Source organism: Somniosus microcephalus, chromosome 19, assembly GCF_052327205.1.
Source record: "Somniosus microcephalus isolate GS21.2 chromosome 19, FLI_Smic_1.0, whole genome shotgun sequence".
Lineage (NCBI taxonomy): Eukaryota > Metazoa > Chordata > Chondrichthyes > Squaliformes > Somniosidae > Somniosus > Somniosus microcephalus.
Window position 1 is genome coordinate 57,504,019 of NC_141005.1, and position 27,080 is coordinate 57,531,098.

The window sequence follows — 27,080 nt, forward strand, 5'->3', positions numbered from 1 at the left end:
TTGCTGCCGTTGAATAAATATATGAGATTTGTCGAGCAAAGCAACTCTTGATGCGATTTGAATGTCGTTGATGTAACCTGGTTCATTGAGTAGTTCTGATGACCTGTGCAGAATGAGTATGCACCCCTTTGCTACCTTGATGCTAATTCAGCCCTCACGTTCCACACAGTCAAGGAAATAAAAAGCTGTGGTGGGCAAATGAGCCGTGGTCAGGCCAAGCAGGTACCATTTTTGGCACCAGTATTAATGGTGGGCTGCATATAGTGACACCACAAGTCCTGGCCATAAGAACATAAGAAATAGGAGCAGGAGTAGGCCAATCGGCCCCTCGAGCCTGCTCCACCATTCAATAAGATCATGGCTGATCTGATCCTAACCTCAAATCTACGATCACTCTACAACCCACCCGAACCCATGTGATCTCCTGGGAGAGGTGAAAAACCAGAATGGAGATGATTGGGTAATTCCCCCGTTAATCACGCCTGGAGACTTCACTGCTGCAAGTGACTGGGATTGATTTTACGCACATAATTTGTGTTATGTAATATTCTCTTCTAACTGCTAGAATCATAGAATGGTTAGAGCACAGGAGGAGGTCATTCGGCCCGTTGAGCCAGTGCTAGCTCTCTGCAAGACCACTTCAGCTAGTCCCACTCCCCCACCCTTTCCTCGTAGCCCTGCAATGTTTTTTCCTTCAGATACTTATCCAATTCCCTTTTGAAAGCCACGATTGAGTCTGCCTCCACCACCCTTTCAGGCAGTGCATTCCAGATCCTAACCACTCGCTGCATAAAATAGTTTTTCCTCATGTCGCCTTTGGTTCTTTTGCCAATCACCTTAAATCTGTGTCCTCTGGTTCGCGATCCTTCCGCCAATGGGAATAATTTCTCTCTATCTACTCTGTCCAGACCCCTCATGATTTTAAACACATCTATTAAATCTCCAATCAACCTTCGCTGCTCCAAGGAGAACAACCCCAGCTTTTCCAGTCTATCCACGTAACTGAAGTCCCTCATCCCTGGAATCATTCATGTAAATCTTTTCTGCACCCTCTCCAAGGCCTTCACATCCTTCCTAAAGTGCGGTGCCCAGAATTGGACACAATACTCCAGGAGATGCCGAACCAGTATTTTATAAAGGTTCATCATAACTTCCTTGCTTTTGTACTCTATGTTTCTATTTATGAAGCCCAGGATCCCGTAGGCTTTTTTAACCACTTTCTCAACCTGTACTGCCACCTTCAATGATTTGTGCACATATCTTTGTTCATGCACCCCCTTAGTTTATATTGCCTCTCCTCGTTCTTCCTACCAAAATGTATCACTTCGCACTTTTCTGCGTTAAATTTCATCTGCCACGTGTCCGCCCATTTCACCAGCCTGTCCATGTCTTCTTGAAGTCTATCACTATCCTCCTCACTGTTCACTATACACCCAAGTCCAAGTCATTAATATATATCAAGAAAAGCAGTGGTCCTAGTGCCGACCCCTGGGGAACACCACTGTATACCTTCCTCCAGTCCGGAAAACAACTGCTCACCACTACTCTCTGTTTCCTGTCACTTAGCCAATTTCGTATCCATGCTGCCACTGTCCCTTTTATTCCATGGGCTTCAACTTTGCTGGCAAGCCTATTATGTGGCACTTTATCAAACGCCTTTTGGAAATCCATATACACCACCTCAACCGCACTGCCCTCATCAACCCGTATTTTTCCGGAGAAATACTCCTGCTGTACTCGGGAGACTCTGTTTGCTGTAGCATCAGTCATGAGTTTGGAGACTCTAAATTAAAACAAGTTCCGCCACACCTCATTGACTGGCACAGTGGTGTCAATAACAACAGAAAATGCTGGGAACACTCAGCAGGCCAGGCAGCATCCGTGGAGAGAGAAACAGAGTTAACGTTTCAGGTCTGTGGTGTCAATGTTCACCCTGTTAATTGTGATGCCACTTTTCGTGCCTGTGGATTGGCTGCAAAGTACTTCAGTTTAATTCCCCCCATTTTAGGTGTGCCTGCATCATGTACTATTCTTTGGCTGAAAGGACAGGCAAGTAACATATCGGCTCCTGCCATTCTATAATGGGTTATGGGGAGGCGTACAAGAGCAGCCATGTTGGGTAACCATTCAATTCCACTCCTTTCCTATGGTAAGGTACCTATCCTTCATTTGATGCATCACCTTGAAACCCAGGCCAAGAATGGATACAGCCATGTGGGAACGATGGGTGTAAACCCACAACCTACCACTCTGTTCATTATTATGCAAACACAGAGCACCACCAGACAGTCCAGCACAGTGTGTCACAGTTATTCACACTGTACTTGAAGTAGTGCTACAATTATACACAGTGCTAGACAGACCTCACCTGGAATACTGCTTACAGTTTTAGACGCTTCACCTGAGTAAGGCTATACTAGCCTTGGACAACAATGATTCAACAGGATGATAACTAAAATAAAGGGACCTGGCTCTGATGAGACACTGGGTAAACTTGGATCATACTCTCTGGAGAAGAGGTGGCTACAAGTGATCTGTTTGGTGTGTTTAAATATGAAAGCGGGTAGATAGGGAACAACTCTTCCCTCCAATTGGGAATCTACAATAAGGGGACATCATTAAAATGTAAACTAAGCTGGTTCAAAGAGAATCTAAGAGGGAAAAGGTTGATGGAGAGAGTTGTGAGAATGTGCAATGCACTGTCCTAGAAGGCAACTGATGCAGAATCAATTGAGATGTTTAAAAGGTAGGTCGATAGTTTGTTGGGAAGCAAGGATATCAAAGGATATGGAGAAAGGGTGGGGAACTGGGATTAAAGAGATAGAGTTACTGCAGCTAAAAATGGTACAGCAGGTTTGATGGGCTGTGTGGTTTACTCTTGTTCCTATGTAATTCATCAATCTTTCTCCACATCTCTTCTAATGGGAGTAGCTCATCCTTGGGTTCAGTTCCAGATGCACTGGCAGCCTTTGCACCTTACCCAAATGGCCTTTCTTCACGCTTGAGTTCAACTTGTGATCATCATCAAGGCTATGAAGGATGTCAAGGCCGAGTCCAACACTGTCCTCAACCTATGCCCACATATGCACTTTCCAGTAGGGATATCCATCCTGACAGGTTTCCCACCGCCCCACCCCCCGCCCTTACTAGCTCAGAGGTGCTAAGGCCAATTGCAGCATCTCTACCATCGCCTGGGCTGAAATCAGTTAACTCGTGCACAGACCAGTGTTCAATCCTGGGACCTTTCTAGTCTGCATTGTTCAGTACCACACTGAGCCATCAGTGGAGTACAGTTATCACTTCTTGTTCGACTTACAATGAGATAAAGTTCTCAAGTTTCAGCCTGCAAAATGCTCTCTGAGGTGAATAGGGGCTTGGTACTAAAGATGATACTTTACTATCTGCAGGTTCTCAGATTCAGTCCAGTCATCTAACCTAGAGCCAATTAATTTTTTAATCAGAGGCATATTTGGCTCCATGTCTCTGGTTTGCCCACTTCACAAAGATGTTCACCCTGCTAGTTAGCTGACCTGTTACACTCTTCAACCAACGCTTCTCGTTCTTCCTTGCTTGGGTTCTTCTGTCTCTCATAAGCCTGAAATAAAATTTGCTGCGATGCAGGCCCCCACTTGAACCTGTTTCTCCTCATCTTCTTATTGGCTGGCTCTTCAACAGGTTCTTCCCCAGGAGCTCCCTGGGCTGGATTGTTGAACTCTGCGAAGAGAAACAGCTGCTGTCTGTTTTCTGCCACATTTTGTCCTGTCTTCTGTGTTGGTTGGCTGAACTCTGTAACGAGAAAGGGTAGATAAACTTGGCTAGTTTTTAAAAAAAAAAAGGAATTTGAATGAACAAAGACTCAAAAAACAAGAACTTTATAACTGCAGCATACTATAACCACCACGCTTTTACTTTCTGGAGTTTTCATGTAGGAATAAATACAGTGATAATCCTGCTCACCTGTCATTAAAAAAGACAACCTGTGCTCACATCCTCAGTTTAGACCCGATTTCTACTCGCTTTGCTCTGTCTGCTCACATTCGAGAATTCATGATACAGGAGAAGCACAAGTTGTAACTGCCTTCCATCTTTTCCTGCAAGAGCGTTAGTCTGGCTCATTCTTCTGATGGGGTGGTCAATATCCAAACAATGTACAGTACAGTATTCATGGGCATGGACCTGGTCCTATCAGAATACAGCATCACGTAATGCCACACAGATAACTGCTGTGATTAGGCTGCGGACGATGCACGTATGGTTTAAAAGTAAATATCCGCAAGCCATCTTCGGGAGCCACTGAAAAGTATTTTATACCGAGGGGCACATTCTAACGGAAGACATTTTGGGGGTGCAATTGGTCTCTGTAAGTAGCACGAAATGGGCTCATAAACAATTAACAGCCTGTTTGAAGTTGATGGAAAAGCAAATCGGGCGTGGTGTAATGCAGGATGACGATTCTCTATGAACCCATTTTGTGCTACTGGGCATGGGCCAACTCTACCTACTTTATGTGCTTTATGACCGAGAGAGTCCGATGTAGATTCCATCAAGTGGTGTTACAATAGTCTGCTTGGTTGGGTTCCCCACACACAACGCCAAGTACTGAGGCCATCTCATGGGTCAAGCAGACTTCACTGTCAACTGGCACAAGGGCTGTTTATTTTTTATACATCTGGATTTCACTCTGTCTAATTATTTGAGGCAAGAATAAATATTTTGGAGTTTACATCAAGATTTCAGTATCAGCCAAGCGTCACTTGCATTAAGCTGAAGTGAGCAATATTGAGTTTTCCAACTCTCTCCATACAGTCTCCTGATCAAAAGGCAGTGAGACTCCCCACTGGCTGCCATTGAAATTCAATTCCCCAGCCATCTTGTGAAGAAGATCTAGCCCAGATTTTAGTTCAGTTATGAGAGTTATAAGTGTGAATTCCACAATGTAACATTGCTAGCTGAAGGGAACAGTCGTAAATCAGTATGTTCACTATTGAGATTAATCTGATAGTGGATTACGCAGAGAAATCCTCTAAGAAAACATATTGGTGATTGAATATGGTTGTTTACCACAAACGTTCAGTGCTTCACTGCGATTTACATTTGTTGCAGTATTCCTGACAGAGCAGTGGCTTGCAATGGTCACAAGACCAGGGACCAACACTGGACTGAAATCTGAACATGTGCTAACCCATGTTGGGCTGGTTTGGGTTCATTTGAACAGGTTCCTGTTATGGGCCACAAGGACATTAACTTAAAGTAGGTACACATACCATGGGAAGGGTGGGGAAGTGAGTGGGGGGGAGGGGGGGCTGCATACCCTGCTTCCGGATGTGAGTCTGACCATAAATTGATTCCATGTAACAAATTAAGAGACCGGAGATGGCTCCAGGTCGCTGATCCATTTAGAAGGTGTAACTAAGAGATTTCAGTAAGTGGAAGCAATGATCAGGTGCATTATAAGTGGAGGTATTGATATGTAGAGCAAGTCTCAAGGTTAAACAGTACATTATTAATCCATGCTCAGACTATCTTTTATAAATAGGCACATTTTTCTATAAGAGGAGCATTATTTTGTTATAATATGTACAATACTTTGTTTTTTTAGGATTTAGCATACGTTGTAGGTTATAAGTACCAGGAAAGACTGAACAGGCTGGGGCTCTTTTCTCTACAAAAGAGAAGGTTAAGGGGTGACCTGACTGAGGTCTTTAAAATGATGAAGGGGTTTGATAGGGTAGACATGGAGAAGATGTTTCCACTTGTGGTGGAGTCCAAAACAAGGGTCATAAATATAAGGTAGGCACTAACACATCCAAATAAGGAATTCAGGAGAAACTTCTTTACCCAGAGAGTGGTTAGAATGTGGAACTTGCTACCGCATGGAGTGGTTGAGGCAAATAGCACAGATTTAAGGGAAGCTAGATAAGTGCATGAGGTAGAAAAGAGTAGAAGGATATGTTGACAGGGTGAGATGAAGTAGAGCAGGAAGAGGCTCATGTGGCGTATAAACACCAGCATAGACCAGTTGGGCCGAATGGCCTGTCTCTGTGCTGTAAATTCTATGTAATTCTATGTTGTATCAGAAGGCATTAACATTTATCTTGCTCAAAATCTGAAAATGAGCTTTAACTTACAGTAGAGAGCTGCGAGTACCAGGCTAAAGGCTAATATCTTTCTTCATACGTAGAGAAGATAGAGTATATGGACAAACACATATACTTTGTGTTACTGGTACCTGAGAGCAAGTTCAATACTATAATCTAATGTCAGGTTTCAGACAATAAACCATTTGATCTTTGCTCTTGTGTTTCTATCATTGGTATTCCTTAATTGTGTTACAGACACTCTCCATGAACATGCATCAGCCCCATAGTAAATGAAATGGGACACTAACATTTTCTCCACTGTTAGCAGAACTTCATTATACATGAGTTCACTAAAAGTGGAGTTTTACTGTATTTGAGTTCATTACAACCAGTTATGTTCAATCAATTTTACTACAAGTGCAGTTTCATTAAAGTAATAATTTCTGTTTCAATATTAAACTCTTGCCATTTTTGCAGTGTGCCATGATCTCCAAGTCCTGTTTACGTGATGAAGTCTGCTCTCAATCATTCTCTCTTGCTACAGGCATAGCTTCAGGCCCCACAGGTGCAACACTGCGGCTGTTGGTGTAGCTATAACTCATTCCTGGCAGGTTTCATTTTCTACTAATGAAGTCAGTCCCAATCTAAACAAGACGAGTAAAGAGTGAATTCTGGGGTACGTTAGATTATATTTCACTGCTGTTGGGAATCTTGACTAGCTAGTGAGAGATGCATTTGCATTTTGCTGATTGGGATGCATTAGTTCCGAAGAAGACAGGTCCGTGCGTGGGTGGAGCCTCAATGTCTGGAAGGGACGTGGGGTGGGAGCAGGAGCGGCCTAGGCTGGTTTTGTGGAGCCTGGAGGAGCACTACAGCTCTTCCTGCCCCATACAAATAAAATACCTTTGGGATCCTCTTTGGCCAGGTGCCAGCTGTTACTGGTCGATGTGTGTATGTCACACGTTCTGCCCAGTTCAGTCCAAAAATGGCAATCAGGGATCTCTCTACGTCATAGTACCCCAATTAACATTTTAAATGGACCTATTACTCAGGGTCTGTCCTGGCTTTAGGTCCAGAGATAAAAGCATTGCCATGGCAACAGCAATGGCGGCAATGGGATGATTGGACATTGCCCACCATTTTTGAGAGGCTACTGCCCCACTTCCGCCAGGTGGGCGGGGGGGTGGAGGGGCCTGAAAGTTCAGCCAAAGTCTCAGGTGATGGCTGAAGTACAGCCTAAGACAGAAAAGGGAAGAGTGGACTAAGGAGAAGAGCATACGTAAAGAGAAGTTTGTCAGATCGCAGTACATAAACATACTACAACTTTGCTCCATAAGTTCCCTATCTCGGCCAGGTTGCCAGAAGAGACTGTAAGGGGTGGCTTTGTGCTGTTCTAAATGGAGGTAAAGAGAATCGGTCACCTCAGGACACACCAGCACCTCCTAACAGCCAGTTCCAGAGCGGTGTTGGCAGAAGCCCGGGAGGAGTTCATTGCCCGTCACATCAGTCAGTGAACGATGCTCGACATTGTGAGGGGGAAAGGGATTTTTTTTTTTTTTTTTTTTTTAAAAAGAGAAAATGAGAAAATAAACCATGGATCCCATTTTTTTCCAGAGTGATAAAAACAGAAGTAAATTACTTCTGAAATTAAATTATCAAGAATTCTAAGTTGTTATGTTAATGCACTATTCAAGTGCCTTGAGTTGCAGCCAAGTGCCAAGATATTAGAAGGAATGATACTTACGCTGGACGATTTCTCTCTGTTTCCGGACGTACCAGGTGTAGAGAGCAGCCCGTTTCTGATTTTTCATTGGCGTCCCCTTATTCAGATGTTGCGACAAGTGAGACTGGTTTAAGCCGGTTGTGTCCACCACTTCTCGCTGTGGGATATTGTGCTGTTGCATGTAGCACTTTATCATCTTGGCTGCCCTCCACGGATCCTCTCTGTGGAGAAGGCAAAGTACAGACAGGGTCACGATTCTAGCATCAATGTTTTTGTCTCCTTGCCTTTCTCTCCCCTCCTACTCGTTGGAGCATGGTTCACAGGTGTTGATGACCTTCCAGTAACTTGCCCAAGTGACCATTTTACATGTGTGAAACTAGACGGTGAGTGTAAACAGGCTATTGGAAACAGGGGCCTCTTCAGTTTTCCCCCAGTGTGCGCACACACGCGCACGCACACACGTCCAGCAAGGGTCAGGAGTGGGAAGCCAGGTTGATTTTCCTCTCACTACCCAGGAGCACTGAGGAAGGTCTCTGATTCAATCGTTGGCCTGTGCTGAGGTGGCTGTAGGTGTGCTACAATTGGCCTTTGTACAGCCAAATCGTCTACTAGCCTCACATATGAAGGATGACCACTTGGGCAAGTTAGAAGATGGTGACCAGTGTCCATGAAACCATACCCTATAAGGCTACTTTCCCACTGAAGACATCACAGCCCTCACCCACTGACAAAAGTCACTGGATAAGATCAGGAGCAGGAATAGCATAGATGCATTTAAGGGCAACCTAGATAAGCATGAGGGAGAAAGGAATAGAAGGTTATGCTGATAGGCTTAGATGAAGAGGTGGTGGGGTGGGGGGTCCAGAGGTTCGTGTGGGGCATAAACACCGGCATGAACCAGGTGGGCCGAATGGCCTGTTTACCTTCTGCATAATTCTATGAAATTCCTGGTCCTTATGAATCACTTCTATGTCACATGGTGCACTTACAGTAAACCATTGTGGTAGCAAAAATACATATTTGTTAAATGATTAAATTTCCCTTTGAATAACTTCTGTGGATTCGAACTACAGCTGATATTTAAGAAACATTGTGCATAGCCTTTGAGTAAACGCTAGCAAAACTAGGACAAACTTTTTTCTACCCTTTGATCGTGTTATTTTACTGCTAATCGCATTCTGCAGTAATTGAGAAAGAAAATGTACATGTTGGGCCTCGAGTGTAATCCATGGATTTATTCCTGAACAATCAGATAATGTAAACCGAATACGCTGTTGGGTCAATTTAATTTACAGATCGGGAGGATATTAAACATACACCCAAAATGGGTGAGAGGTCAGAGGAGCCGCCAAAGGTCCCACCGGAAGCCAGCATCAAGAGGCCCGAACCAATTTCAGGTCCGGGCCTCATTAGAAACAGCCGGCCAACGACAAGAGACAAACTGGGAGTGGGAGGGTGGGTAATTGGCAGGCTGCTACTCGAAGCCAGCCAGTGAGGTAGGCCTGGGGAGTGGGGGGGGGGGGGGGGGGGGAGGGGGATACGGTGGGGGTTGGGTTCGAAGCCAATCCAGGAGGGGGCAAACAGGGCCAGCAGCGGGGCTCAGTATAGTGCCACAAAAGAAAAAAGGTTTTTTTTTTAATAAAGAGGACCGCTGGTTAGGCTGCCCACTGCCCACTTGTACTTCAGAATGACAGTTGGGATCCTTCAACAACCTAGGACCCAGATTTGCATATTTAAACAGCCTCCCATCCAAAACAGGCGGGCGTGCCTCGCGCCCATTTACAGACCTGCCTGAAAATTACACCGGGACGAGGTCCCCCTCTTACCCACTCCTCCCATTCTCCCTCTGCTGGACACCTGTTTTTCAGGCACCCCATCTTATCAAATGAATAAAGGCCCTACAGTTAACACAAGCAAACATAGAAAATGCCAGAAATACACGGCAGGACTGCCAGCAACTGAAAAAAGAGAGAAAAATAATACTTCAGCTGTAACCCTCTGTGTTCTGACAGGAAATGCAGGCAAATATACAACAGGACATCAGCATCTGAAAAGAGATGAACATTTCAGGTGAAGGCGCTTCGTCAGAACCACCAGTCCTGACAAAGGATCTACAACAGAAACATTAACCTGCCTTTTCTCTTTACAGGTGCTGAAACGCCTGCCTTGTACTGACAGCATTTACTGAAGGGGCTGAGCTCGGGACACCAACTCTGATTGGACGGATTCCTGGAAGTTTCATCACCTGACCGCTTAGCTTCAACCGCCCCGCCCAGTCAAACAGCCTTTCTTCTCCAGCCCTAATATTTTTATAACTAATAAATAAAAACGTTCAAAGATAATGGGCCTGAATTTGCGATCGGAGGCTTCCCGCGGGCGGATGCCTCCAATCGTCCAAAAATCTACGCATTTACCTGGTGGTCCGGGAGATACGGAGGTTTGCGATCCTGGGCCTCTCCTGGTAGAAATGCGCAGAGGCCCACGTATCCCGGGGGCACAGGCAGTTCGCAGCAGTGTCCCGGAGATTAATGTTCAACTCTTAGGGACTCCAGGGTAATCATGGAGGGTTGGCAACCCTAGGTTGGAGCCATGATTTCGCAGCGGTTTGCAAGCGCCCCTGGGATCATGTGGGCCGGCCCAACCAATGAAAGAAGGGAATCACCATTCATACTTATGGGAGTCCCGTACGTACGGAACTGTCATAAGTATGAATGGGGATCACTTAAAAAATACACGAACACATGAAATAAATTGAAAAAAAAATTACATATATAAAATTAAATTAAGATGGCATTTAATTAAATATTTTAAACAAATATTTAATTTTTTGAATTTTTTAAATATGTTTTAACGGGGCTAAATATAAACTTCTTATTTGACAGGGTTTTTAATGTAGAAGTGAGTGATAAAAATTTTAATTTTCTATTTTTTTTAAAACTCTTATGCTTTTACCAGGCGCAAGAATTCCACGGCCTTTCAGCGGGCGGAAGTTGGGCAAATAGCGCAACTCTCCACCCGCGGATGCGGAGGATCTGTCAAGAAGGTTTCAGCGCATGCGCTTCGCATGCCTAAACCCGGCACTTGCACAGCCCCTACGGGCGCGTGTGCACCTCGTACGCATCCTTGGGGGGGGGTCGCAAAATACGGCCCAATGAAATAAAACACACTATTTTGTAGCACTATGATATTTCTCCTGGGTTGCTCGCAGCAGTGTCCTGGAGATTAATCTTCAACTCTTAGGGACTCTGTAGCGTATGTACCTTTAAGGGGAGAACTACTTTTTACAGCTCCTGTATACTGTAGTACCGGCAGTGACCACACCTGTATATAAACCCTGAGTAGGGATCTGTACTTTTAGTTTTAGAGCAACCCTCATCCAGTAAACACCTGTTGATTGTTCTCTGCAGTCTCTGTCTAGTTATTGAAGGACACACAACATCAAGATACACGGATTTAACATTGGCGACGAGAAAATTCGAACCTACCTGCAACTCTGCAGAAGGAAATTCCATCATTGCTGTGAATTCTGTTGTAAACGGCTCTTTGACAAGGAGATAGTGAAGAAAATACTGCTATTTCTTCAGAGAGTCCAGAAGCACAGGCATCGACCATCCAACGGAGACTCCAGTGAAACGGGCTGGCAACAGGTACGGCGCAGACCCTTCCCGCACAGCGGCGGCTAGAGCCGACCGACGGCACAGAAAAAGGCCGAGCAGCGTCGACGCTGAGATGAGGGAGGGTAGAGCGCACAGGGCGCAGCCGGTGTTCAGGACCGAGCGGCGTTGACGGGAAAAGAGAGCGGGTAGAGCGCACAGAGCGCAGCTGCTGTTCAGGACCGAGCGGCGTCAACGAGAGAGAGAGGCACGCAGGAAAACGCGCAGAGCGCAGCCGGTGTTCAGGGGGCGAGCGTCAGCGGGGAAGAAAGGAAAGCGCGGGAGACGCCATTTTGAGCCGCAGCGGAGAAGATAGGAGAGCGCGGGAGACGCCATTTTGAGCCGCAGCGTAGAAGAAGGGAGAGCGCGGGAGATGCCATTTTGAGCCAGTCTAACCACACCCAGGGATGCCGAAGAGTGGCAGTGTCACAGCGTTCGACAATGAAGTCGAAGATTGGACGACATATGTCGAACGCAGAGAAGTGTACTGCAAGGCGAATGAAGTGCCAGATGACAGGAAAGCGCTGGTATTGTTGAATTCAATGGGTGCAAAAACGTATGGCTTACTACAAAACCTAGCAACCCCAGAGAAGCCAGTGGAAAAGGATTTTGAAAACATAGTGTCAATCCTACAGGACCACTTAAACCCCACACCGCTGCTGATAGCGGAAAGATTTAAGTTTCACAAAAGGAACCAGCATAAAGATGAAAGTAATGCTGAGTTTTTAACGGAACTGCGCAAGCTATCGAAACACTGCCAGTTTGGAATGGGACTAGCAGATACTTTAAGGGACAAGTTTGTGTGCGGGCTTCAAAGTGAAGGAACCCAGAAACGGCTTCTATCAGAAAAGGATCTTACGCTGGACAAGGCTTTCAGCATGGCAGTATCACACGAAGCAGCAGCACGGGGCGCGGCAGAGATACAATGGAGACCGCAAGAATATGGCACAAATGAAATGTCATACGGAACAGTGAAGTGCTATCGCTGTGGCAGAACAACACACGACCATAAGGATTGCTGGTTCAAGGACCAAGTGTGCAGACAGTGTGGAAAAGTAGGACACATAGCAAGAGTCTGCAGGTCGGAAAAGAAAACCAGCAGCAAGAAATCCCCACAGGAGAAGTACAAGAAGGTACATAAGGTGACGGAGAGTAGCGCAGACGAACAGAAAAGTGATACAGACTCTGGAAGCAAGGAGCTGGGTTGTCTGTGTGGTGATTATTCTTTATGTTTAGTAAGAAGTATTGTGATTGGTTGTTTGTTTCCTGCCTTGGGATATATGCTGTAATCTCATTGGTAGTTGATGTCATGTGATTTGTGGTGGCCATCTTAAATTCAGTTCTTGCCAGCCTTTAGTTGGGACTGGGTGTTGAAGATGTGCTACAGGATTTTTAAGTTAATAAAGCCTAGATTAGAAAGGCAAATCTATTCTTTATTTCAATTTATTAACTTTGTCAGAATGGAGCGATATCTTCAACCAGAACGATTCAATGCTGACCCTAATTCTGCAGGAGTGGATGATAAATGGAAACACTGGTATTGTACATTAAAAAACTTTTTGGGCGTGTTGGATCAAGAGTCTCTAAATAAGCTGAATATGCTGATCAACTACATTGCTCCGGATGTGTATAAGTATATTTTGGACTGTAAAACTTACGAAGTGGCTATTTCTGCATTGGAAAAGATTTTTGTTAAACCAAAGAATGAGGTATTTGCACGTCACCTTCTATCTGCCCGTAGGCAGCAGGTGGGAGAATCTTTGGATACTTATTTACAAGCACTTCGGTGCCTTCGTGTTAACTGTAATTATAAGGCCGTGACGGCTGAAGAATATAAGGAAGAATCGGTACGGGATGCTTTTATTAATGGATTACTGTCTAGATCAATTCGTCAGCGGTTGTTAGAAAATAAGACTTTGGATCTTAAAAGTGCTTTTGAGCAAGCTTCTACATTGGATGTGGCTCAGAGAAGTTCAGATTCTTATGCTCTTTTTAATCGGCCTGCGACTATGGTTTCGGCAGTTTCGGATGAAAAGGAATTATGTGGACTTAATGGGAGTGGTTTACTAGATTCTGAAACAGTTTCTACTTCAGCGGCTGTTGCCTCTAGGATTCAGAAGTGTTATTTTTGTGGGAACGTCCGGCACCCTCGTCTGAAGTGTCCTGCTCGGGAGGCTGTGTGTAGTAAATGCGGCAAGAGAGGTCATTACGCATGTGTGTGTAAATCATCAGGTTCAATTACCTCCTCTGTGACTATTCAGTCTTTAGATAGGGTGTTTATTGCATCAATTTCTGCTGCATTTGCTCAAGGCCCAAACAAAGCTATAGTTACGGCCCAAGTTAATGGGTTGGAAGTGAAGGCCCTTATAGATACGGGCAGTACTGAGAGTTTTATAAGTCTTCAGTTTGCAAAGGAGAAGCATTTGAAAATTTCACCTGTTTCCTATCAGGTGTGTATGACTCAGACGACTCTCACTTCACAAGTAGCTGGTTGTTGCCTTGTGAAATTGATTCTTCTAGGTAATACGTATACTGATATACGCCTATCTGTTTTGCCTAATCTCTGTGCAGATATTTTGATTGGTCATGATGTGCTTCAGTTACACGAGTCTCTTAGTCTTTCATTTGGAGGGACTAAGCCACCTTTATCTATTTGTGGATTAACCTCTTTATCCATTTCTCCATTATCACTTTTTTCCAATTTGATGCCGGATTGTAAGCCAATTGCTATCAAGTCAAGAAGGTATAGCAGTCAGGATAGAGAATTTATTAATTCTGAAGTTCAACGTCTCTTATTGGAAGGAATCATTGAACCTAGTTGTTCGCCTTGGCGGGCACAGGTAGTTGTCACGACTAACGAGAGACATAAGAAACGAATGGTGATAGACTATTCCCAAACTATTAATAGGTATACTCAATTAGATGCGTACCCTTTGCCTAATATTGATGAGCTTATCAATAAAGTATCTCAGTATAAGGTTTTTAGCACTATTGACCTAAAGAGTGCTTATCATCAGATTCCTATTGTTAAGAAGGATCAACCATATACGGCCTTTGAGGCTGGTGGAAAGCTGTATCAGTTTTGCCGAATACCACTTGGTGTTACTAATGGTGTTGCTTGTTTTCAACGGGCAATGGATGCTTTTATAAGTGATAACTCTCTCTCTGACACCTTTTCATACTTAGATGACATCATGGTGTGTGGCAAATCAAGGGTGGAGCATGATTCTAATTTGGAAAGATTCCTTCAAGCTGCGGAAAAAGTTGGTTTAACTTTCAATAAAGAGAAGTGTACCTTTTCGACCACTGAGGTAAATCTACTGGGGTACATTATCTCGGGAAAAAAGATTAAACCAGACCCAGAACGTCTGCGACCATTGATTGATTTACCTTGTCCTACTAATTCTAAGGCTTTGCAACGAGTTGTTGGACTGTTTTCTTACTATTCTAATTGGATTGCAAATTTTTCCACAGAAGATCCGGCCTCTTATTCGGGTTACGACATATCCTCTATCATGGGAGGCCAGGACGTGTTTTGATAATTTTAAAAAGGATATCCTTGGAGCAATTGTGCATTCTATTGATGAGCAGGTTCCTTTTGTGATTGAGATGGACGCTTCTGATTTTGCAATTGGGGCTACTCTGAACCAAAATGGAAGACCTGTGGCCTTTTTCCTCACGTACCTTGAACAATAGTGAAAAAAGGCATTCTTCAATAGAGAAAGAGGCGTATGCAATAGTAGAAGCACTGCGTAAATGGAGACATTATTTATTGGGGCGACATTTTACGTTGGTAACTGATCAAAAGTCTGTGTCCTTTATGTTTGATGTCAAACATTTTGGAACGATTAAGAATGATAAAATAATGAGGTGGAGGATTGAGTTGGCATGTTACCATTTTGATATAGTTTATCGTCCGGGGAAGGATAATGTTGCTGCTGATGCGCTGTCGAGGGCTTATTGTTCTGTGATTCACGGAGATACGCTTATTAATCAGCTGCTACAGTTATCAAATGTCTGACTCAACTTTGTCATCTTTGGGATGCCTGCGTATATCCATTCGGATCAGGGAAGTTCTTTTATGTCTTCCCAGTTGAAGGAATACCTTCAGAGTCGGGGAATTTCTACTAGCAGAACTACCCCGTATAATCCCCAGGGTAATGGACAGTGCGAACGATACAATGGGGTGATCTGGAAGGCAGTTATGTTGGCTTTGACATCCCGGAACCTTAAGAATACACAGTGGGAAATGGTACTGCCTGATGCCCTGCATTCCATTAGATCATTGCTTTCAACGGCTACTAATGTGACCCCCCATGAAAGGCTCTTTAACTATCCGCGGAGATCTACTACGGGATATTCGGTACCTTCATGGCTTACTATGCAGGGACCTGTGCTGCTTCGACGCCATGTTAGATTGTCAAAATATGATCCTTTAGTGGAGGAGGTGGAGCTGTTGGAGGCAAATTCCCAATATGCTCATATTCGATTCCAAGATGGGAAAGAAAGTACCGTTTCAATTAAAGACTTGGCTCCTTGTGGTGGCCAGCCCTCTTCTGAGGATATTAACAATAGTCATGATTCAGATAATGTGGATGCTGTTACAGATACTGCGAATATTTCCAATCCGACTGCAGATAATTATACTTCTATTAGTCAGCCCTCGATGGATGTTCATGACCGTCCCAGTTTACCTCCTGATGGGATTTCTAATCCGGAAACCGTTGAAAATCGGGATATGGATAGCCTTCCTGTAGAAGATACTTCTGTGTCTCCTGGTGTGGGAGGGCAAGGAATTTCACCAAGGTTAAGAAGGTCGACACGAACAAGATATCCGGTCGACCGATTGAAAATGGACTTTTAAATTGATAGTAATGTTTTAAAATTGTTGAAATATTATATTATATTGTTTTAGTTGAGAGATACTTAATACTTATGTGCAATGTTACTATTTGTTGTTGCTCACTTAGTATTGTCATGTTGAATAGTTTTATTTTGTCTGTGCATAGTTTTAGTTGTAAATAATTAATTATAAATTGTAAAGGTTATTTAGGTTGGAGTATATTTTAAAAGGAGGGGTGAATGTGGTGATTATTCTTTATGTTTAGTAAGAAGTATTGTGATTGGTTGTTTGTTTCCTGCCTTGGGATATATGCTGTAATCTCATTGGTAGTTGATGTCATGTGATTTGTGGTGGCCATCTTAAATTCAGTTCTTTCCAGCCTTTAGTTGGGACTGGGTGTTGAAGATGTGCTACAGGATTAAGTTAATAAAGCCTAGATTAGAAAGGCAAATCTATTCTTTATTTCAGTCTGAAACTACATAATGTGATCAAAACGGAGGATCGCCAAACTATCTGGGTCACGCTCAAGATAGCCGGAGTCCAAGTGGAAATGGAATTGGACACAGGATCAGCCCTAACAGTCATAAACCGAAGGGACTACAAGCGCCTATTCTCACATATACCCTTGAGAGATACAGAGATTGTCTTGAAGACGTACACGGGGCAAAAAGTCTACCCCAAAGGAAAAATAAGGGTGAACGTTATATATAATGGCAAGGAAACACCAAAAATGGACCTATATGTATTGCCAGATGGAGGACCACCACTACTCGGACGTGAATGGATCCGGAAGATACAGTTAGATTGGCATTCCATACAAGCACTGACGGTAGGTGCCAAAAAGGATGACGACGACACACCTGGACGACTGTCAAAAATGCTAACTGACGCACAAGAAGTGTCCCAGGAGGGACTCGGAACACTAAAAGGCATAACAGCGATGATCAAAATAGAGGAAAATGCAAGCCCAAAGTTTTTTTTTTTTTTTTTTTTTTAAGGCCAGACCGGTGCCTTATGCGATCCGCCCAGCCGTCGAAGCAGAGCTGGAAGGTTTGGAACGTTCTGGAGTACTGTCCAAAGTGGACTGGAGCGAGTGGGCTACACCCATCGTTCCTGTAATGAAGAGGTCGTTGAGTAATACGCCTGGGGAACCAAAGAAGGTTCGCATCTGTGGAGACAGTGAACCCAGTCCTTCACACGGTACAATATCCGCTTCCGCGGATTGAAGATATTTTCGCCTCGCTATCTGGAGGAAAATGCTTCACTAAGATTGATCTGGCCCAGGCGTACCTGCAAATGGAGGTAGAAGAAGCCTCGAAACAGTACCTCACGATCAACACTCATAAAGGTCTCTACCAATACAACCGGCTGGTGTTCGGGGTAGCATCGGCTCCGGCTATTTGGAAAAGGGCAATGGATCAAGTCCTGCAAGGGATTCCAGGGACCCAGTGTTATTTGGACGACATCCTGGTCACGGGCGAAAATGACAGTGATCACCTCGCCAACCTGGAGCGGGTGCTCACTAGATTGAAGGAATATGGGCTCCGAGCTAATCGCCACAAATGCGAGTTTTTCCAGAAGCTGATCTCGTATTGTGGCCATGTTATTGATAAAGAGGGGTTACATAAGTCCCCTGAAAAGATTGAGGCAGTAGTCAAGGCTCCAGCACCGGAAAATGTGTCACAACTGAGGTCGTTCCTCGGGCTGGTGAACTACTAACATAAGTTCTTGCCGAATTTGTCTACAGTACTACACCCACTGAACACCCTACTGCAAACGGGGGTACCATGGAAGTGGAATGACGAATGTAAACGAGCTTTCCAGAAGTGCAAAGAATTGATCACATCAAAAGAGGTGTTGGCTCATTTCAACCCAGCACTACCAATTCGGTTGGCGTGTGATGCATCACCCTATGGTATTGGAGCGGTGCTATCGCACAAATTCCCAGACGGCTCGGAGAGGCCAGTAGCCTTTGCGTCTCGGTCACTAACCTCAGCCGAGCGTAACTACGCCCAGATTGACAGGGAGGCCCTCAGCCTAGTGTGGGGAGTGAAAAAGTTCAACCACTATCTGCACTGGCAGAAGTTCACCTTGCTGACTAACCACCAACCATTTGTCTCCATCTTTAATCCAAAGAAGGGCGTTCCAGTGATGACTGCGCAACGGCTACAAAGATGGTCCCTTTTTCTAGGGGCGAACCAATATGAAATAGAGTATAAGGGCACGAAACAGCATGGAAACGCTGATGGGCTATCACGCCTGCCACTGCCTACTGCGGAGGAAGCACCAGCAGTGGACCCTGTCGAAATATTTTATTCGACTATAATTGAATGCTTGCCAGTAACTAACGTGGATATAGAGGAGACCCGAAATGACCCGACACTGTCTCGGGTATATGACTTGACGGTGAAGGGATGGCCAACACATGGCGACTCACTGTTGCCAGCATTCTCATCCAGAAGAGAACAGCTGTCAGTATGCCAGGGGACCTTGATCTGTGGATCCCGAGTGGTAATTCCACCCAAGTTAAGGGAGAGAGTGCTCAATGAGCTTCACGAAGGCCATCTGGGAGGGGTGAAAATGAAAAGCCTTGCTAGGGCTTATGTGTGGTGGCTGGGGATCGATCAGCAAATCGAGGACCTGACAAAGAGCTGCTCAGGATGCCAGAAGGTCCAAAATGCACCACCACATGCCCCTCTACACCCATGGGAGTGGCCCTCATCTCCATGGCAACGGGTGCATATTGATTTTGCTGGTCCATTCATGGACTCAATGTTTTTAATAGCCGTGGATGCGCACTCGAAATGGCCTGAGGTGATCAAAATGTCCTCCACCACCACGGAGAAAACGATTGCAGTCCTACGGACCATATTTGCCAGGAACGGCTTGCCAGAGCAGATTTGCTCTGATAACGGACCACAGTTTGTGTCCGAAGAGTTTCGGAAATTTATGAAAAGGAATGGGGTAAGGCATTACACATCCGCCCTGTATCATCCAGCCACAAATGGATTGGCTGAGAGGTTCGTACAAACCTTTAAGAAAGCAGTAAGGGCCATGTGTGATGACGACATTCCACTGCAGCATAAGGTGGACAATTTCCTGTTAGCCTACAGAAATGCGACACATGCAGTCACCAACCAGACCCTGGCCATGATGTTCTTTAACCGGAGGTTGAGATATCGTCTGGATTTGCTCAGACCAAATGTACGAAGAGATGTTGAGAATAAGCAATTCCAGCACATCAATGAGAAGCCGACAAGGAGCTTCAATGTAGGGCAACCAGTCTTGGCCCGCGACCGAACAGAGAAATGGCAACCAGAAACGATATGCACACGGCAGGGGCCACTAATGTACACAGTGGATGTTGGGGAGAACATTGTGAGACGCCATGTTGACCAGATCCTAGAGTCACAGGAATGAGTCAACCCCATGTCTCGCGTACCTGGTGATGAACCCGACATACAGGTAGCATCTACCCCAGCAGCAGTAGCATCGGAAGCTGATGAACCAACCGACGACAGGGGGCCAGAATCGCCTCCGCACCAAGAGCAAGACACTCAGGAAAGGCGCTATCCAGAAAGGATCAGGAGGCCGCCCCAAGACTAAATTTATAAATGGACTATTTTCAGTTAATGTTGCATGTTAAAAGTGTTAATTGTTAAATGAATGTTATGGTACTGTTAATCTAAAATGGGAGGAATTGTAGTGTATGTACCTTTAAGGGGAGAACTACTTTTTACAGCTCCTGTATACTGTAGTACCGGCAGTGACCACACCTGTATATAAACCCTGAGTAGGGATCTGTACTTTTAGTTTTAGAGTAACCCTCATCCAGTAAACACCTGTTGATTGTTCTCTGCAGTCTCTGTCTAGTTATTGAAGGACACACAACATCAAGATACATGGATTTAACAGACTCCAGGGTAATCATGGAGGGTTGGCAACCCTAGGCTGGTGCCATGATTTCAGGGAGGAGGGACTGCAGCCCAGCTCAGTTCCTGCAAGCGTGCATCATAAGCTGCAGTAATGGATCCTTGTTGTAGTAGAGTTTGCTTCCTTGGCAGCTGTAGATGACATTAAACATTTACCTTGTGTTTAGAAATGAGCTTGGCAACTGGTCTACAGTTACTGACTAAGCCAAATCCATTTTTATTCCATGGGTTTCCAACATTTTTACCAGTGTTTTTTGGAACTGCATTCTGCAATTCGATCCATTTTTCTGTGAAAACCCAAAGCTTTGCAAATTAGTCGTCTTGCCAGGCATCACAAACTCATTAAACTAAGATGTGTGTTTAGCCAGGCCACCAGTGGGAGGTACTGAGTGGAGGAACAGAGGAATTACTAGACGATAAAAGGCCAAGGTCCATCCAGTTCGCCTTCGACCATCCTGGTAGTCGCATGATGCAACGATAATGGAGTTGTTGACTATTCACAGCAATCAATCTCCATCAATTAGTCTACAACAGACCCAGACATGACGCAAGGAAAGCCCTGTGATGGAGAGCTTTGGGAACCATCGGTCCAAAGTTACCTCTTCCTCCCAAACATTCTACACTTCCTACATGTCATGTCTCTAATTACTCATATTACTGTATCCCAAAATGTATTTCCTGAAAGAAATCTATCTAATTTGCATTTGAATGAATCAATACTAACTGCTTCCACTATTTCCTGGAGAGCCTGTTCCATAGATTGACCACTCACTCACTGAAATATTGTTTCTGCAGATTAGTTTTGTATTTCCCCCTCTTCAAGCGCAGGCCATGTCCTCTGGTTTTACTGTTCTGGACAAGGTGAAATAGCTGGTCATGGTCGACATTATCTCGTCCCTTTAGAATCCTAAAAAGAGTAATCATATCACTTCACGTCCTCTTTTCCAGGGAGAACACGCCCAATTTACATAATTGCTCCTCATAATCCAATCCCTCCATCCTCTCAATCATCCTAGTTGCTCTCTTCAGTATCCTTTCCTTCATTACAACAGTGACTACATTTGAAAAGTACTTAATTGGCTGTAAAACGTTTTGAGACGCCCTGAGGTTATGAAAAATGCTATATAAATGCAAGTGCGATTGCACCAATGATTTATAAAGTGGCAGGATTACCTCACTGTTTCAGCTCAATGCTGATCTTTTAATACATCCCAGCGTCTGATTTGCCGGCTGCTTTGTTACCAGGAGGGAGTGATATCAGAGGATTTGTCATCCTCAGGCACTCTGGCACACCTATAAACCAGCTAATAGTTTAGTATAATATCTGGGAACAGCTCATCCTCCCACAGCTTTGAGTGAGGGAATGATTAGAGGTGTGGGGAAATGTAATGAAGGGAAAAGTCTTGCCATCTGTTAAACAATTCTTCTCACCTCTGCCCTCCAAACTTCCTTTCCATCTCAACCCCACAGCTTCTCGAGAATACCTTCATTCCTCATACGCAGCCCTACACTGTGCTCCTCCTCCCTGCACCATCTGTGATCCTCCTCCCTGCACCATCTGTGCTCCTCCTCCCTGCACCATCTGTGATCCTCCTCCCTGCACCATCTGTGCTCCTCCTCCCTGCACCATCTGTGATCCTCCTCCCTGCACCATCTGTGCTCCTCCTCCCTGCACCATCTGTGATCCTCCTCCCTGCACCATCTGTGATCCTCCTCCCTGCACCATCTGTGATCCTCCTCCCTGCACCATCTGTGATCCTCCTCCCTGCACCATCTGTGATCCTCCTCCTTGCACCATCTGTGATCCTCCTCCCTGCACCATCTGTGCTCCTCCTCCCTGCACCATCTCTGTGCTCCTCCTCCCTGCACCATCTGTGATCCTCCTCCCTGCACCATCTGTGATCCTCCTCCCTGCACCATCTGTGCTCCTCCTCCCTGCACCATCTCTGCTCCTCCTCCCTGCACCATCTGTGATCCTCCTCCCTGCACCATCTGTGATCCTCCTCCCTGCACCATCTCTGCTCCTCCTCCCTGCACCATCTCTGTGATCCTCCTCCCTGCACCATCTCTGTGATCCTCCTCCCTGCACCATCTCTGTGCTCCTCCTCCCTGCACCATCTGTGATCCTCCTCCCTGCACCATCTGTGATCCTCCTCCCTGCACCATCTCTGCTCCTCCTCCCTGCACCATCTCTGCTCCTCCTCCCTGCACCATCTGTGCTCCTCCTCCCTGCACCATCTCTGTGCACCTCCTCCCTGCACCATCTGTGATCCTCCTCCCTGCACCATCTCTGCTCCTCCTCCCTGCACCATCTCTGCTCCTCCTCCCTGCACCATCTGTGATCCTCCTCCCTGCACCATCTGTGCTCCTCCTCCCTGCACCATCTCTGTGCTCCTCCTCCCTGCACCATCTGTGCTCCTCCTCCCTGCACCATCTCTGCTCCTCCTCCCTGCACCATCTCTGCTCCTCCGCCCTGCACCATCTGTGCTCCTCCTCCCTGCACCATCTCTGCTCCTCCTCCCTGCACCATCTCTGCTCCTCCTCCCTGCACCATCTGTGCTCCTCCTCCCTGCACCATCTCTGCTCCTCCTCCCTGCACCATCTCTGCTCCTCCTCCCTGCACCATCTGTGCTCCTCCTCCTTTCACCATCTGTGCTCCTCCTCCCTGCACCATCTGTGCTCCTCCTCCTTTCACCATCTGTGATCCTCCTCCCTGCACCATCTGTGCTCCTCCTCCCTGCACCATCTCTGCTCCTCCTCCCTGCACCATCTCTGCTCCTCCTCCCTGCACCATCTCTGTGCTCCTCCTCCCTGCACCATCTGTGATCCTCCTCCCTGCACCATCTGTGCTCCTCCTCCCTGCACCATCTCTGTGCTCCTCCTCCCTGCACCATCTCTGCTCCTCCTCCCTGCACCATCTCTGTGCTCCTCCTCCCTGCACCATCTGTGATCCTCCTCCCTGCACCATCTGTGCTCCTCCTCCCTGCACCATCTCTGTGCTCCTCCTCCCTGCACCATCTCTGCTCCTCCTCCCTGCACCATCTCTGTGCTCCTCCTCCCTGCACCATCTGTGATCCTCCTCCCTGCACCATCTGTGATCCTCCTCCCTGCACCATCTCTGCTCCTCCTCCCTGCACCATCTGTGCTCCTCCTCCCTGCACCATCTGTGATCCTCCTCCCTGCACCATCTCTGCTCCTCCTCCCTGCACCATCTGTGCTCCTCCTCCCTGCACCATCTGTGCTCCTCCTCCCTGCACCATCTCTGCTCCTCCTCCCTGCACCATCTCTGTGATCCTCCTCCCTGCACCATCTCTGCTCCTCCTCCCTGCGCCATCTCTGTGCTCCTCCTCCCTGCACCATCTCTGCTCCTCCTCCCTGCACCATCTGTGATCCTCCTCCCTGCACCATCTTTGTGCTCCTCCTCCCTGCACCATCTCTGTGCTCCTCCTCCCTGCACCATCTCTGTGCTCCTCCTCCCTGCACCATCTCTGCTCCTCCTCCCTGCACCATCTGTGCTCCTCCTCCCTGCACCATCTGTGATCCTCCTCCCTGCACCATCTGTGCTCCTCCTCCCTGCACCATCTGTGATCCTCCTCCCTGCACCATCTGTGATCCTCCTCCCTGCACCATCGCTGCTCCTCCTCCCTGCACCATCTGTGATCCTCCTCCCTGCACCATCTGTGATCCTCCTCCCTGCACCATCTGTGATCCTCCTCCCTGCACCATCTCTGCTCCTCCTCCCTGCACCATCTCTGCTCCTCCTCCCTGCACCATCTGTGCTCCTCCTCCCTGCACCATCTCTGCTCCTCCTCCCTGCACCATCTGTGATCCTCCTCCCTGCACCATCTGTGCTCCTCCTCCCTGCACCATCTGTGCTCCTCCTCCCTGCACCATCTCTGCTCCTCCTCCCTGCACCATCTCTGTGATCCTCCTCCCTGCACCATCTGTGCTCCTCCTCCCTGCACCATCTGTGATCCTCCTCCCTGCACCATCTCTGCTCCTCCTCCCTGCACCATCTGTGCTCCTCCTCCCTGCACCATCTCTGCTCCTCCTCCCTGCACCATCTGTGATCCTCCTCCCTGCACCATCTGTGCTCCTCCTCCCTGCACCATCTGTGCTCCTCCTCCCTGCACCATCTCTGCTCCTCCTCCCTGCACCATCTTTGTGCTCCTCCTCCCTGCACCATCTGTGCTCCTCCTCCCTGCACCATCTGTGCTCCTCCTCCCTGCACCATCTGTGCTCCTCCTCCTTGCACCATCTGTGATCCTCCTCCCTGCACCATCTCTGTGATCCTCCTCCCTGTACCATCTCTGCTCCTCCTCCCTGCACCATCTCTGTGCTCCTCCTCCCTGCACCATCTGTGCTCCTCCTCCCTGCACCATCTGTGCTCCTCCTCCTTGCACCATCTGTGCTCCTCCTCCTTGCACCATCTGTGATCCTCCTCCCTGCACCATCTGTGATCCTCCTCCCTGCACCATCTCTGTGCTCCTCCTCCCTGCACCATCTGTGATCCTCCTCCCTGCACCATCTGTGCTCCTCCTCCCTGCACCATCTGTGCTCCTCCTCCTTTCACCATCTCTGTGCTCCTCCTCCTTTTACCATCTGTGCTCCTCCTCCCTGCACCATCTCTGTGCTCCTCCTCCCTGCACCATCTCTGTGCTCCTTCTCCCTGCACCATCTCGGTGCTCCTTCCTCCTCCCTGCACCATCTCGGTGCTCCTCCTCCTTGCACCATCTCGGTGCTCCTCCTCCCTGCACCATCTCTGTGCTCCTCCTCCCTGCACCATCTGTGCTCCTCCTCCCTGCACCATCTCGGTGCTCCTCCTCCCTGCACCATCTCTGTGATCCTCCTCCCTGCACCATCTGGGATCCTCCTCCCTGCACCATCTGTGATCCTCCTCCCTGCACCATCTCTGTGCTCCTCCTCCCTGCACCATCTGTGCTCCTCCTCCCTGCACCATCTCTGTGCTCCTCCTCCCTGCACCATCTGTGCTCCTCCTCCCTGCACCATCTCTGCTCCTCCTCCTTGCACCATCTCTGTGCTCCTCCTCCCTGCACCATCTGTGATCCTCCTCCCTGCACCATCTGTGATCCTCCTCCCTGCACCATCTGTGCTCCTCCTCCCTGCACCATCTCTGTGCTCCTCCTCCCTGCACCATCTGTGCTCCTCCTCCCTGCACCATCTGTGCTCCTCCTCCCTGCACCATCTCTGTGCTCCTCCTCCCTGCACCATCTCTGTGCTCCTCCTCCTTGCACCATCTGTGCTCCTCCTCCCTGCACCATCTCTGCTCCTCCTCCCTGCACCATCTGTGATCCTCCTCCCTGCACCATCTGTGCTCCTCCTCCCTGCACCATCTCTGTTGAAATCAGGACTGACTGCACCAGCTCCAACTCTTAACTCATTCTTTCCTAGAGACTCAAAACTGTGGGATGCCTTATCTCCCGCAGTCTTCCCTTTCTCCTACAATCCGGAGTCTTTTAAAACCCATCTTAGTATCACCTACGTATTATTTCTTGACGTATCTCGTCTCCTCTCCCACTCTTTTTCCACCTTGATTCTGCAATGGGCCCCATGAGCCTTTCCCCTTCATCTAGGTTGTTCAACAACAAAGGAAAAGCTGAAGGAAAATCTAACTAGAAAATAAGGTTAAAAAAAAAAAGCAAAATACTGCAGATGCTGGAAATCTGAAATAAAAACAGAAAATGCTGGAAATACTCAGCAGGTCAGGCAGTATCTGTGGAGAGAGAAACAGAGTTAGCGTTTCAGGTCAATGACCCTTCGTCAGAACTGGAAAAAGCTGGAGATCGAACCAGCCATCTTTTGTTTCTTAACTTGTCCCATTACCATCTCCTTTTGCCTTGCACCATCTCTTAATCTCTCCTGCCTTCCATCCTATCACAGACCTTCCCTTTTGTTCTTTCCGCCCCTGCACTTGCTTAAAAATCTGTTCCATCTCCAACTTTTTCCAGTTCTGACGAAGGGTCATCGACCTGAAACGTTAACTCTGTTTCTCTCTCCACAGATGCTGCCTGACCTGCTGAGTATTTCCAGCATTTTCTGTTTTTATTTTAGAAAATAAGGTGGTTGTGAGCGCTGGGACCAATTTAGCCTAAACCTACAAACTGATTGGAATTTACATTGTGAAGACTTCACCTGTTTAAAATTGAGACATAAATTGAACAAACATTAGAGATTCCTTTTTGACTGCTGTTTTCTTAAAACTCTGGAGCCCAATTTTAATTACTTGTGAGAAATGACACGCTGTATAGGCTGCAGGAGCGGTGAAGATCGAGGGATGTCCACTACGTTTTCTCTGCACGGACTCAAGTGACAACGTCACACTGGGAAACACAGTCCACTACTGCCAGAGCCAGCACTGAATGCACATCACAAGGAATATGCAGCAGAGGTCAGGGTCAGACCACTAACTCAGTTCTAAATTTCTGTGGCAACACTGCTCAGCTTTTTTTCCAATCCCAATTGAGTCTCTGATTTGATTAACAGCTGTAAGCTCACACATACATACTGCAACCTTTGGTCAATTCAACAGTTCATGTGATAATTGTATTTTTTTCTAATAACAATACTGATAATAGGTCCACAAGAAACTGGACATTATTTATGTTGGATTTAGAAAACATGTTAAAATATTAGTGAAAGTTTAGTAATGTATCACCATCTAATCTATTTTCGCTTCTGTATTATCTTACATCAATAAACTTGTTTTACAGATTTTAGCCGATATTATATGGTCTATAAGTGTGTTTTCTGCAAGTTCAAAGAGATCAGTAGATTTTTGACCGTTGTTGACTATGAACATGTGAAACACCTAGCCCCAGGAGTACATGG

The 27,080-nt window shown here is 46.6% G+C and overlaps 1 protein-coding gene across 3 annotated transcripts in view; it reads right to left on the minus strand.

Moving 5' to 3' along the window:
- Nucleotides 1-27,080, minus strand: part of hnf1a (HNF1 homeobox a) — a 268,622-nt gene that overhangs the window by 199,722 nt on the left and 41,820 nt on the right. For all 3 annotated transcript variants that reach the window (XM_085961826.1, XM_085961827.1, XM_085961828.1), the window contains exons 2-3: nt 7,825-8,024; nt 3,531-3,786 (exon numbers count right to left, since the gene is read on the minus strand). In XM_085961826.1, the coding sequence (XP_085817952.1) occupies nt 3,531-3,786; nt 7,825-8,024 (456 nt within the window). The remainder of the gene's footprint in view (nt 1-3,530; nt 3,787-7,824; nt 8,025-27,080) is intronic.